The sequence below is a fragment of the Falco cherrug genome, chromosome 3 (assembly GCF_023634085.1).
Source record: "Falco cherrug isolate bFalChe1 chromosome 3, bFalChe1.pri, whole genome shotgun sequence".
Lineage (NCBI taxonomy): Eukaryota > Metazoa > Chordata > Aves > Falconiformes > Falconidae > Falco > Falco cherrug.
Genome location: NC_073699.1, coordinates 116,797,587 through 116,811,416, shown reverse-complemented (window position 1 = coordinate 116,811,416; position 13,830 = coordinate 116,797,587). Strand labels below are relative to the sequence as shown.

The following is a 13,830-nucleotide window of genomic DNA, read 5'->3' as shown; positions in this document are numbered from 1 at the left end:
ATGCAGTCATGTAGGTGCCTTTTAGTAACAGAGTTGGACATTGCTTGTATTGCAACCAGAAGCAACAGAGGGCAGGCCTTCCTCGAAACCTTTATTCTCTAGCTGCTCTAAAATAAAAACTCCAACGCTGGTTTCAGTCTAAGATAAATGTTTTTCCTTGCTAGAGCTTTGGAATATGCTGTTAGCAGGGGGAAACAGGTTCAGAACTGCAGCGCAGTCTCAGTGAGTTTTGATAATTTGAGCAATTTCTTTGTTCATTGGCACGTTCTTCTGTGGATGTTGCTGTTTACATCCTGATTTGGAGGCAGTTGGGTTTTAGCTGTATTCCTTATCGTATGAGAATTCTGAAGCTCCCAGATTATTGCTTTTGGGCTAGCATTTTGACGGGAAAGTCATTTAGGCATCTCACATGGGCTGGAGAAGGAGCAGTGCACAGGGTGAAGTTGAAGCAGCTCTTCATCATTCCTCTCTGCTAATGTCGAACTCATTGCTCATCTTAGGTCTGTAAGTTGGGTTATAAAATACCATAAACAGTTATTTGTTTTTCTGTCCCGCAGAAGTGATTCATGCATAGAGGTTTATTTGAAGAATTCTTAAATGCCAAAGATAAATTTTACTTGGTCTTCTGAGCCCCAGTGACAAGGCTTGCAGTTCTTTCCTACAATTTTTATTTCGTTATTTGGGGGTGGTTCTGGTGTTGGAAATAGGTGTCTCGGGCTGTAGCCAAAGCACGCAGTGTACTTTAACAGATTTAATGTGTGGGGCAAGAGAATCATTGTCATATACAATGCCAATTCCAAGCTTATATGCTAGGTACCCAAAGGCAAGTTTCAAGCACTGCAAAAGAAATCCTTTGTGCTGTATATTTAATCGCCTGCTTACAGTTTCCTTCTAGAATATTGCAAGAATGCGTCAAGCTGATAAACAGCAAATTTTAGTCAGTTTGGCTCTTTTATCTTGGCAAGATTTGTTACAGCTGGATCACTTTGTTAAAGGTATTGCCACTGAGGTGAGAGGGATGGCAGGGAAGAAATGCCAGATTCTGCTGTTAATGAATAATTTAATTTTCCTGTGTCAGGCTAGGAGGTGGTCATGTGTGTGGCTGTCCACAATAATCCCAAGTTTTTGTATTCATATTGTTAAGCTAATTTCTTCACTGAAGAAAACGGTGGTTAGTATTTAATGCAGGTTTTGATTCTGATTCTTCATCTGATTCTCCCAAAGGATGAACATGGGATAATTTCTTTTCTCCAAAGAACTGAAGTGCTTAATTAATTTCTACTGAATTGTGATGTCACTTTAATATATCATGAATATCCCATAACTGTTTCCAAAAGCTTTACAGTGACAATTGGGTAGCAGTAAGCATTTGTTGCAGGAAAGTATACAAGACAAGTCTACTAATTATTTTGTTAGGAATAGCATCACAGGGCTAAAAATAGCATCATCCTAAAATGGGCAGTTGCTATTACAGTCAAATGTCTTAACACAGTGGTGGCCTAACAGAAAGGTAATGACTGAAGAGGCTACTTGAATGGGCTGGTAAGCATTCCTTTCCTTGGTTTAATAGCCACATCTCAAGTAAATGCAGGGTGTTCAGTTAATTTTCTTGAGCTTTTTGAGTTTACCGGAATTTCAGCTGATGTGGAAGTTGGATTGATGACACATTGGGCGAAGATGGTATAGCTTGTTAGGAGGCAGGGGTAACTAAGGTTGTTTTTTCCCTGGGTGTGGTGGATGTCAATCAGCTTATAAAAATATAGATTAATCGGTTTAGGCTTTTTGCGATGAATTCCAGGTATGAGCACTGGCCTTATGCTTTTTGTTTTCTATTTTTTCTATGTTTTTCTTAAAGGACTAGCTATTTAGGGTAGCAGTGATTACCTATATTGTTGTACAAAAGTAAAATTGGGGAATGTGCTGTGGCTGTGATTTGAGAGTTTTTCTGACTTGATACAGTGTTACCAAGCTTTTTAAAGTTCCCTCATAAAGGTCAAATAAAGGTTTACACTAATCATTGCGGTTCATATGAAGGTAAGACTGTGATGCAGGTGCTGTAAGCTTGATTTGGAGCTTCCTGAGGTCAGCTGTCTTCAGTTTGGAAATGAATGTACACTCTTCTCCTGAAAGATATTTTCTTATTTTTAGGTAGCACATAATGAGGGATTTGCTTATCTTGTCACTTCCATTGTGAAAAAAGTTACCTTCCGAGTTCAAAAGCATTTGAAAAGGTACTGGGGAAACTTATGGTGGAGTTTAGTTAGTAATGGTAACAGAAAACAGGATTACATAGAAAAGGCATGATGCAGAGGTGGTGCCCTTTTGCACTGTCTGTGATGCTATAGGCTCATCTACTGGCAACACGCAACACGAGGAACAAAAGTGAATTTGGAGTAATAGTTGTACAAGGTGCCAAACCGCTGATGTTTGAGGTGATGAGAATGATGTTAGATGTTTTATTTAGAATCTTAACATTGTGAAAGAATTGCAGGAGTTAGCTTGCTTGTTGGAGACATTTAATAGTGTTAATAAATCTTAACGGTTGCTACAAGCTTACTCTGTTCTTAGAGTGAGTCTTTAGTGACTTTTCAACTTATGTTAGCGTAAATGAGCAGGATAGGTTTCAAAATACATGTGAGCTTTGTTAAAAAGCTATGCTGGAATACACGAGACCCTGTGCCCTGACACTGAAGAAACCAGCTGCCTTTGTTCCTCTTTCTTTTAAGATGTTGACATGGACCTTCAAAAGTGGAACAGTTTTTTTTTATCTATTAAGAAAAGCTTTTAAAAGAGAGGGAGAATTGGTTCATAAGCATGACAAATGTCAGCTGTAATGAGCACTTGGAATGGAAGGAACTGTAATGGTATGTTAGATATTGAACAGCTTTGCCAAATGTGAATTCTAATATAAAGATGAGGTCAAGACAGAAGTAGTCTTTGAGCCTAGCAGTACTATGTTGGGGAAGCAGTTAAATTCTTCTTTATTCTATCCTCTTTTGTGTGGATTTTTTTTTCCCCTTCATGAGGTGGTCCCAACCCATCACAATTCTTGGATGTGGATCTGTCTGCATGGCTGTGGGCTAGTGACATCCTGTTAGGCAAGGTGTGTGTAGTAGGTGGTTTCCAGGCCTTTTTCATTCATCTTTCACATGGATGTGGTGATAGCAGCTCTCGCTGGCTGATTATTAAAGCAAGCAGATGTCTTTGCAATGTTTATGAAGCATTCATTGCTTGAAGCTCATTGGTATGTCTGGTGGGAGAAGGGAACAGACATGCTGGAAGGCGTTGTCCAATGTTGTTGTTGGGTCTGTGCTGGCATAGCTGTTGATGTGTTTGAATAATAGGCTAAGATTTTGTTCAGCTTTGTTAGTTTGCCTGTCCTTCTAGTTCTGTTCTTTACATTTTCTATTTTAGCATCTTTTTGTCAGTACTCTTTTTTTTTTTTTTTTTTTATACTTACCAGAATAGATGAATTGGAAAGAAAATTATCTCCAAGCAGCATGTGTAAGTACCTGTAGACAGTATTTCAGTTTTAAGGTTAGAGTAAGATTTACCTGCTTAGTTTCAGTGCTATTAAGAAAATGAAAGTGAGTGTTTTAAGTTATGTATGTCACAAGCAGTGCCTGCTGCTGCCCCTAACTGTAGGTTTCCAGTATCAGCAATAAAATGTTTGATCTATATTGAAACATGGCGTGAAGGTCCTTCTGGTATTCTGAATCTTTTCCAGGATGAAATTGTCTTTCTGTGGTGTTTTTGTTTTGTTTGTTTTTTTTTTCTTCCCCCTAGTCCTGACCTTCCCTGTCTTTTGCTTATTGTGGCAGGGAACATCTTGAGGCTGTCAGCAATACCAGACTCATTTATTATAATGTGCCACTTGTGTGTGTTGAAATGTCCTGTTAAGTTTTGGTCTGCCTAGTGGCACGAGGACACCCACCACACAGAAACAAAAGCTTTCACATGTAAGTTGGGGCACTGGCTATCCACTGTTTGGAGAGGTGAGAGGAAAGGTGAAATGACAAGCAGAAGTGTCCTCCTTGTCTTGTCATCCCTCAGATTAAACCTGGTTGAACCAGATTTAGTTAGCATTGGAGTTCAGGGCTTGACTCTAGCTTGCTCTCTGACCCGCTCCTCCCATAAAACCACAAACCAACTCCCTTCTCAAACTAACAAACCTGAAGGGGTGAGAATGAGCTGAACACTGTGTATTGCAGGCAACGCTTTTCCAGTCCTGGTCTCTGCAACTTGCTACCTTGTCCCCTGTTGTCTTCTTTTGAATGATGCTTCATTTTTTTCTTTTGAGACATTGGGGACCCTTGAAGATATGCTTTGACTTGCAGAGTGATTACGTATAACACCCCTGAAGCTCATCCATCTACAGCCTGAACAGAAATACAAACCAATCGGTATAGTGGCACCATGCAGAGGAGGCGTTTGCCCGGTGTTATATCAATACTGCTATAGTCCTTTCATGGATGTAATTCTTTACATCTTATCTGAAAACACTGCTCAGTAAACAGGATGGAATTCTGTTTATTCAGCTTGGCAAGATAAAGGTCTGAGCAGACACTGCAAGGATTTAGGCTGATACTACCAGACCATTTTCAGTATTCATGTGTGGAACATTAAACCACTGCTTTCTGTATTCTTTCATCTCGGGAGTTTTGCATTGCTGCATGTTTTTCACTTGGATCAGTTTGTTTACCTTAAACAGTTTCCTCTCAAAACAGTAATCCATGTAGGATTATTATTAATTTACTCTTCTTTTTTTTTTAATGGTCTTACTGTTCATGCAACATGCAAGAGTGATTGTTATCTGCTGTTTTGGAGTAATGGGTATGCATCATGTAGTTTGCATCATGTAGTTTTCCCAGCAGATTTTTTTTTTGTGAGAACTGAGATATATTTCAAGATTGTGTAGTCAAAATTTGAACACACCTTCTGATTTTCCCCCCCCATCTGTTTGTTGGAACATTAGTCTTCTAGACTTTGCAGATTGCAGGTATCTTATACAGGGGAGCAGGGACTTTCTTTGTGGTATAATCAAATAGCTCCAGTAGTTAACTTTGAAGGGAATTCATAACTTTGAATAGATACTTCTAAAATGCATTTTTCCCTTCTTCATCCAAACTTTGTTTTTTCCAGTTCCGATATGCCAAACCTGGGAGAGATTCCCTTGATAGTTTTGGATAAATCAGGAAATGGTCTTCCAATGTTCTGCCCTTTTGTTTTATTTATGTAGGCAGAGACAGAACTGTATTATATTTCTCATCAGATGCACTTTGACTTTTACTATTATTTCTGCAGTCATTTGATCCAGTTTGGGAAAATAGTAGTGTGCTCCTTCTAACTGGTTGCTGTTTGAAACAATTTTTGCAGGCCTTTGGGTCCAAAATTTTCTAGCATTCTTTTTTATTCTTGAGTCTGTGAGATCTATACTATATAATAAGGGCTTTGTGTCCTTTAAGTTTCTTTGCTTGTCTGTTATTCTTATTAGTCTTTCAGTAAACATCAGGACTACCTCGATAAAGTAAATACAGGCAGGTTCTTGTGTGAGGAGTCAAGTTAATTTTTATGCAGCTGTAAAGGCAAACATTTCACAATTTAAATGGATTTCTTTTTTCTTCCCTTAGCTTGTTTAGCCACTTAAATAGATGTATGATTACATATACTCTCCTGTTTTTTTGGGAAAAACAATCTCATTTGAATGAAATCACTGCTTCAGGGGAAGAGAAAGGGAGGAGGTGGTTTCCGCACTGGCTGGATCAACTAAGCTCAGTCTTCCAGACAGTGGGATAAGTAGATTTTTTTTTTTCTTTTTTTTTTCCCCCCACTAAGTAGCTGGCACTCTTGCTTGGGCTGAGCTACTTGGCATTAGGAGTTGCCAGTAAGTTTTACTTATGATAAACCAGGTTGACTTCTCCGTGAGCATACTTACTTGTTTTACTGCCTTGTAACTTTCATTCTTATTTGACCCTTTCTTACTTGGGTTTCTTTAAAAAGTAGCCCTGTTTGGTTTTCATAAAATACTGTAGGGTGAGTGCTATGGTGTATGTATGCCCCGATGTTTCTCTGTGCCACATCTTAAAATTAACAAGGTCTGTTTTGCCACATAAGTTTTTTTAATTGCAGTCAGTTTGTGGAGGGTAACACAACTTTGTTCAAGGCAACTGGATATCTTTAGTTTTTTTCTTGCTTTGATAAATCCTTTATGGCAGCTGCTAGTTTTTCAGACTACTTGGTGGTGTCTTTAGCATAGCAAGTGTTGGCCATGGGTCACAGTCAAGTTAAACACTGTGTTTGCCAGGGTGCTTTCCCTGGTGGTAAATGAAAGCCAGGCTCTTCAGAGCTAGTTCTCAGTCAGTGTAACACAAGCAAAATACAAATGAAAAATACCAGCTTCCCTTGCCGTGTGTGGTGGTGCACTTTTTTCTGTTTGGTCCCAATCCATACAAGTGAAAACCTGGAATTCAGTGAAACAGATGTACTCAAGAACATAATCATACATGTTCTTCATGTACTTTATGTACTTCAAGCGGATAACGCTAACTTGATTTGGTAGTGAGAACTGAAAATTGGCCCTAATTGTTGGAAGGTTGGCATTATTTAGGAATAAAGATTTTTAGACTGGTTTTAGAAAAAAATTGAAATAAAACCTCCAAGTTTCTTGGTACAGAATGAGTATAATCTTGTTAAATTGACAGATAATCTAGGTTGATGTTAGTATAGAGAAGTCAACATTTAATATTTTCTTTACTCTGATGGTGATGAGGATTAGACACTGAAGATCACCTGGAATACTATGGCCTGAATTCAAAGACAAAGCAATAACAGGTTTCTGGCTTCTAATAGTGGGCTTAAGCAACACTGCTACATGATTACCTCCCTGCATGACTAAGTCATACAGAATTTCAGAATATTCTTGTAATATTTAAAGGTTTACAGTTTACTGTCAGCACAGCTGTATTCCAGTGGAGAAAACTGGTCTCAAAACTGACTCTCGCAGGAACATCCACCAGACTCGCCTCCCTCTGAAAAAAATCCTGATGTGATTGAAGAAGAATAATGTGTTGTTCTTGATGATGGGTTGTAACAGATCAGTGCTTTAGCTTTTGGTGCATCAAATAGAAGAAGATAGAAAACGGGCCTCTCGGGCAAACAGTTACATAGCAGAATTCCTTGGCTCAAAAGCACTAAAGCCAAAAGTTTCTTGGCATTCTGACTGCATTCCTTTTCCAGTATGTGCTCAGAATAACTTGGGATTTTTTGGAGCAGAAGTGGGACAAATGTTTGAATGTAGACATAAAAGTCTAGGCTCAGTTTAGCTGTTCACTGCAGCTTTGAAAATGCATTAGGTTTTGTTCGGAACACTTTATATTAATGGACTGTGATCCTTGTTTTTCTGATTAAATAATCCAAAAAGCCTGTCTTGCTTAAACAAAAGCAGATGCTGTTTGTTGTTTGCTCATTTTGAATGTTACACTTGCGTTGGGAGAGAAGCAAAGTTTTGGTACCACTTGGCATTACAGTGTAAATGCATTTGACCTTTTTTGGCCCTCATTGATCACTTTGGTTTTGGCTTAGGTAAGCGGACCTTAATGAAAGCCACAGTTTGGTGCTACACCTTAAATTTTAAACAACTTTTCATTCAGTTCTGTGACGTAAAAGTAGCTTTGCCTTGGGTTCCTGATGGGCTAAGATATTTTATTTTTTTTAATTAGAATAAACAAAACTGCCTTCTGAATTTGATTTTGGTTTATTTCAGTGGCAATTCTAAAACCTTCCACTAGAAATAATAAAGCTTTATGGTGGAATTATATTGTATGAAAGAAGGCATGTGGTTTAATCCAATACCCTAACTTTCTTTCAAACTGTATTGTTGTTGCAGTTGATGGATCCCGGGAAGTCTGTCTGATATAAACATGTTTAACATCTGTCATTAACATTAATTTTTTTTTCCTGTGCCCTTGGAACTTTGCTGGTGAAGGGTCACTACTTTTCCCTATCACGTTGATAGGTGGCAAAACCTGGGCAGCCTTGATGTTATAACTAACTCCTGAGTTCAGGAAGAACCCTGAAGTTTTGTAATAACAAATCTTCATATTTGGTTCTGTCTGCAAAGAGTTTATTTTGTGCATAGGGGAACCATTTTGCTTTTTCATCTGATGCTATCACCGAAAGTATTTTGGTTCTCTGCTTCTGAGTAATGTCTTACTTTCTATATCTGATGATGGATCATAGATCTTAAAAGCTCTTAATCAGCCCTCTGCAGTGAATTTTTTAATTCACAACTCACAAAGGAACAGCGACTTGTAAGAACTAGTTGTCTTCCAGATGCATGCCTATTTTACATTAGGACACTATTCATGCATTTTCAAATATTGGCTTGAAATTAGTGGAGCTGACTAGGTCTTATCTAACTTAATATTCCCCTCAGGCAATGTCTCCATTACGTTTGTTGATGTTATGGTACTGAAGCTAAGCCTCTGGACTTCATTTGGTGCTGAGGATCATCTGTACATTGATGGCAGGCAGTTGCATCCCAATGATTCTTTCTTTATTATTTATTTATATTATTTATTATGATTACATGCCTTTATTTTTTCTATTTAAAGGTTTCCTTAGTCTGTATCAGATGAGATCTCTGGCAATGTATGTCATATGGCTTCAGCTCTGGCCCCTGGTTTTGCGGTCAGAAGTGCTAAATAAAAGGTGAAGAGGGAGGAGAGCTGATTAGGTCATGTACTGACCCCTGGAAGCATGGCTTGTGCAAGCAAACAGGCTGAGGACCTGCTGAGTGTGGCAGCCGGCGGCAGCTCCAGAGTCGCTGGAGAACAGCGGTGTGAACAGTACCAGTGAGGTGCCTCAGGGCTTTATGCTCTTAGGGTGTTGCACTTTGGTGAATGCCCACATTCTTCCTCTTACGTCATAGTAAATGTGTGGGAGCTTTTCCATCCGAGGAAGTGAGGTAAAGCTTAACTGAATGGGGACATGCATGCCTGTGCCGTTACTGCGCCGTAACTCATGTGCTTTGGTTTAAGTAGCATTGTTGAAGTTGCCATAAAACTTGAAGACTGAGGTCAGTTCTGCATCAAAGAATTGTTTCCACTTCAGAGTGTGAATTAGCCCAGGCAGTACAAAACGTATTTTCCTTAGATGGAATGAAGTGTTGTTTTTTTCAATATTGTTTTTTCAAAGGTCGGTAAGATCTTGCATGTAGTAAAAAAAAACCAACCAACCAACCACCAAACCAAAAGAAAAAGTAGATAGATGACTATAAATCTACATTGGCATAATTTACCTGCAGGAAATGTTTGTTCCAGTGTAAACACAGTGATGTAACTGTAATGGAAAATTCTAAAATATACATTGCTATCTGGAGGGATGGCATTGCAGTTAAATATTAACATCCATAAAAGCATACAGCTATTGGGAATAGACTGCAGAGTGAAGTCTTTCCTTATGTGAGCATCTTGTGAGGTAGGAACACATCAATCCATATAGTAGCTAGAATCCTTACAGCACAATAGAAAATTGTGGATTGAGCTAGTATAAATTACAATGCCTAGAGTAACCAAATTGACTGTTTTATCCTTTTTATAGCTGCTTTTAGAATTTAGTCTCCTGACCACTTGAGAAGTCACATGTCAGTTTTTAAGTCAATCTAGTATCATTAATCCACTGCAAGTTTTACGTTCCTTTCCAAGGACAGAGGTGGCATTTTGAAATTCATGGCAGAAAGACAACTTCTTTTTTCTTTCGGATCTTTGTTAATGACACTAATAAAGGTTTGAAGAAAAAAGTTTCTGTGTATTCTCCACAGCAAAGTATTCAGAAGAATAGTCAGCTCTGACAGGAGGGATATTTGTAGAAATGAGACCTTAACCTTGAGGCAATATAAATCGATTTATGAATACTCATTTTCTGGTATTCATTGACAGCTATTAAGGAAATCAGCCTTATCTGCAGAAGCACCGTGAGTTTTTAAAAAAGAAGTTTCTGAATTTAACACAGTTTCATGGAAAATCTTTCTGTTTTCCTGGTTTTTGAAAATCCTGCTGTTAGAAAATCGTACTGTTACTCTTCTTAACTTGCAAACTTCATTCTCCTCATTGTGGTTCCCAATCCGTGTGTGGCTGGGAACTGGCAGAGAACTGAAGAAAAAATGGAAGAAAAAGTAGTTCCTTTGCCTGAGTGTCTAGGCCTTTCTCTAGTTCTGGTCCTAAAGCTTAGTTCTTGTAAACTCTTACCAACCAGATACTTATAAATAGTCTGTGCTTGGTGAACATAATTGTTTTCTGTCATTTCTCTGAGGAGTACAGCCAGCATATCCTACAATATGTTTTAAAATGGCCTAGGGAATGGGTAATAGTAATGATAGAAGAATTAGCGAGGCTTTGAGAATTGTACTGATAAAAATTATTTCTGGAAGTACTCAAATAAAATGCTTTGAAACTTGCCTAATGTAGAGTACATGTCAAGATAATCTGACATATGTGGCTGTTTTAACTAGTGAACCGGTTTTCTTTTCAGAGGATTGAATTTTATAACAAGATTCAATGTTTTGCATGTCTAATTCTAGCCTAAAAACTAAGATTTTCCAACTCAGCAATACATACTTCATTGTCAGAGCAATCATGAGATGCATGCCATCACTGGGAGCTCTGGAGCGGCTTACTGTTGCTATGTATGGACCTTTGTTGTGGTAGGACAAAGACTTACTGATAAATTGCCTATAAAAAGTGCCTTTGGAATATAACTTTATTGTCACTGAAGTCTCTATGTACTTACAGTTAATGTCTTTCCTTACAACACCTGCAATACAATAAAGATTCATAGTTCCTGGTTGCAGTTGGCTCACTGTAGCACTACACAGCAAGAGATACAAGCAATAAACTGGAAGATGACTATGTTTAATTAGCTATGCTTTATAGAAGGAAAAAGAATAGTAAAGAACAAAGAACAACATTGACATTGGAAAACTGCCATCAAAAGGTGGGGCTGCTCAGATGGGTACGATTAGCTGCCCTTTCTTGACTATTAAGAGCGGTTGGATCATCTTCAGTGTGAAAGATAACTTTGTCTGAAATGTTGTTTTGCTACATTTTCTGAGCAGCTGTTGGAGGACATGACAAATAGGTTAGTTGACTTCATAAATATGCAGATTTCACTGTAATAAAATCCTCATTGTCTGTAGCAAAAAATAATTAGAAGGTGCAAGTATTAAAAAAAACCAAAACAAAACACTGCAGAAGTCTGTGCATACCTTGAAGAGTATTTCAGTATTCTGAGGATGTTCATCATTGTGCATTATAGGGAGATACCTTCAGGATATCTGGTCTAGATGTGTCAGCTGGACTTTGAGAGCAAAGGAGTGTTCCTGCAAGGTGATACTAGGTTTGGCTATAAGCTTCTTATAAGGGTCTTCAGAAGAGTTAGTGATGTGAAGGCTGTACAGGCAGTAAAACCCATGGTCTGTTACTGAGTCTGAGTCTGTCTTTAAAGATCTTTCAGTAATTGTAAGCGTGTGTAGGTGGCACAGTCCTGCCTTCTAATTAATGATCTGTTCTCTTCTGCAGGCTGGCAGTGATGGTGAAAGCATAGGAAACTGTCCTTTTTCTCAGAGGCTGTTCATGATTCTTTGGCTGAAGGGAGTGGTGTTTAGTGTCACAACGGTTGACCTAAAGAGGTAAGAAATACCTGGTTTATCTGACAAGCAAGAGCACACAGCACACTTGGTGTAACAAATGTTTGTCTGGGGCTTTTCAAACTTGCGTGGCTTATTTTCTGAAACTGAAAAGAAAATCTGTCCTCATAAATACTAAGAGGCAACCTTGATGTAAATGGGGCATTCATTGATGGTTGTTTACAAGTATCTGTAACCAAAACGAATGGGTCTGATAAATTCTCTTGAACTTGTTAAATACCTGTACGGTTATTTAATTCCTGTAAAACTAATAGCTGACATGAAGTCTAATAACTGAATACTGACTTACTAACTTCACACCGAGATCCCATAGGTGAAGACTGCTAGATCATCCAATCTTTGATCAAATCTCCAATGAATATTGGATAACTGTCGCAACTAATGTACAGCCTATTCATCTTGAAAGATTTTAAGATATTGATTATTATGCAATAAGAATAAAAAGTGTGAAAACATCTGTCCATGAGGTAAATATGAGTGAGACAGAAGTGAAATGGGTAGGAATAAAATCTAAAATATTCTCCCTTTGTGTAGTGTTAGCCAGATATGTCACAATGCTGTGTGTCACCTAAATTGGAACTTCTCCATCTAAGAAATGAATATCTTGGTGGCTAAGAAGGGTGAGATGTTAATCCATGAGTCTTAATTTCCTAAATTGGGTATACTTTTATTAGAAGTGGTAATGCTAAATTCAGCAGAGGCCTTATATTTGCTTTTTTGTGTGAAGTAATGTTTTCACGGTGCTAATGTAATGTTAGTTACTGAACTCTGGAGAGAGGAGAGACTGCCAGTGCTTACAAACTTCATTTTCAGAAATAAAGCCAACAGAAATATACAGTGCTCTCCAGCGAACCAAGTGTAAAACATGTTAAGAAAGAAATCACCCTGCTAGACTTAACCTTTTCTTGTAATTTTTTTGAAGGAGGTGACTTGTTCCAATTTTTAAAAATCACTGAAGTTGCTGCTTCAGTGCTGGCAACTAGTTTTAAATACTTCCATGTGTAGTAAGGCTGAGGCAGTCCACTCAAACGGAGAGGGAGAAAGCAGCTTTTGTCAACTGTGTATGCATTTGTAGCAGCTTAAAGATCTTCTCTGGCCCATGTGGGATTTTACTGCAAATACAGTTGTTGCTGCCGGCGTGCACAAACCAAATATATCATATCTTCCATTTAGCACTGCATGTGGTGTGTGGAAACCTCAGGAGTAAAACTTGTGCTTGCGTGCTGTTCATAGTCTTGGACTTCCGTTAATTTTAATGATGGTGTTATTTAACCTATTGCAGTTATTGGGGGGGTGGGGGTGTGAGAAGAAGGTTGAAAGAGACGTTTTCTGCTTGGAAGCATTTTTACTGCTGAATAGTCTGAGAGATACCATTAAAATGCCAAAGATGCCTGATGAATTGGTTTTATTTGTGTCCCTTTGGCAACTTTGAGTTAATTGGTTGGGGGCATGGGATGTAAGACTGACTTTTAGAACTTAAACTAGTTGCAGATGTTTAAAATTGTCCTTTCTTACACAAGGAAAGCTAGCTTTTCTTTTTTTTTTTTTGTATTGAGGAGGGGAAAACACAAAATAAGTACAAAATTAACAAACTTCATGGGAATAGGTCAAATAAACTTTTGTTGTATACTGAATGTATTTTCGGGTGAAGGACTGCTGAAGCTAATTCAGATTTGAATAGATGTTGATACAAACTTAATTTCTTTTAGACTTTATTTAAAGCTTCATAAATACAAATCCAACCTTCTGGATTGTCTTAATACCTCCTTGTAGTGTTGTTTGTAGAATATCCAGTTCAGCCAACTGCTCAAGTGGAAATGCTTTATACCAGATGGTGTTTCTTTCACCTGTTAGAATTAACAGAATGATAAAGGTACTAGATGTTGCCTTAATACTTCTAATTGTGTCACAAGGAACTGCTTTTACAAGTACATTATTCAATCCAATTGCCCTCTCTTCTTTTTGTTCCTGTTAAAGACACAAACTTGTGGAAGAGCTGGATATTGATGGTTTTAAGCATCTGAATTTATTTTGCTAGCCAAAAAAAAAGAAAATGAGCTTACTTGGAAACCATGCTTCTGCCTTATAACGTAATTTCTACACAACAGTAAGGCAAGCTGTGTGAG

At 38.1% G+C, this 13,830-nt stretch overlaps 1 protein-coding gene across 2 annotated transcripts in view; it reads left to right on the top strand.

Annotated features, from left to right (window-relative positions):
* CLIC4 (chloride intracellular channel 4) overlaps positions 1 to 13,830 on the top strand; it is a 33,161-nt gene that overhangs the window by 7,393 nt on the left and 11,938 nt on the right. For both annotated transcript variants that reach the window (XM_055705092.1, XM_027813383.2), the window contains exon 2: positions 11,577 to 11,686. In XM_055705092.1, the coding sequence (XP_055561067.1) occupies positions 11,577 to 11,686 (110 nt within the window). The remainder of the gene's footprint in view (positions 1 to 11,576; positions 11,687 to 13,830) is intronic.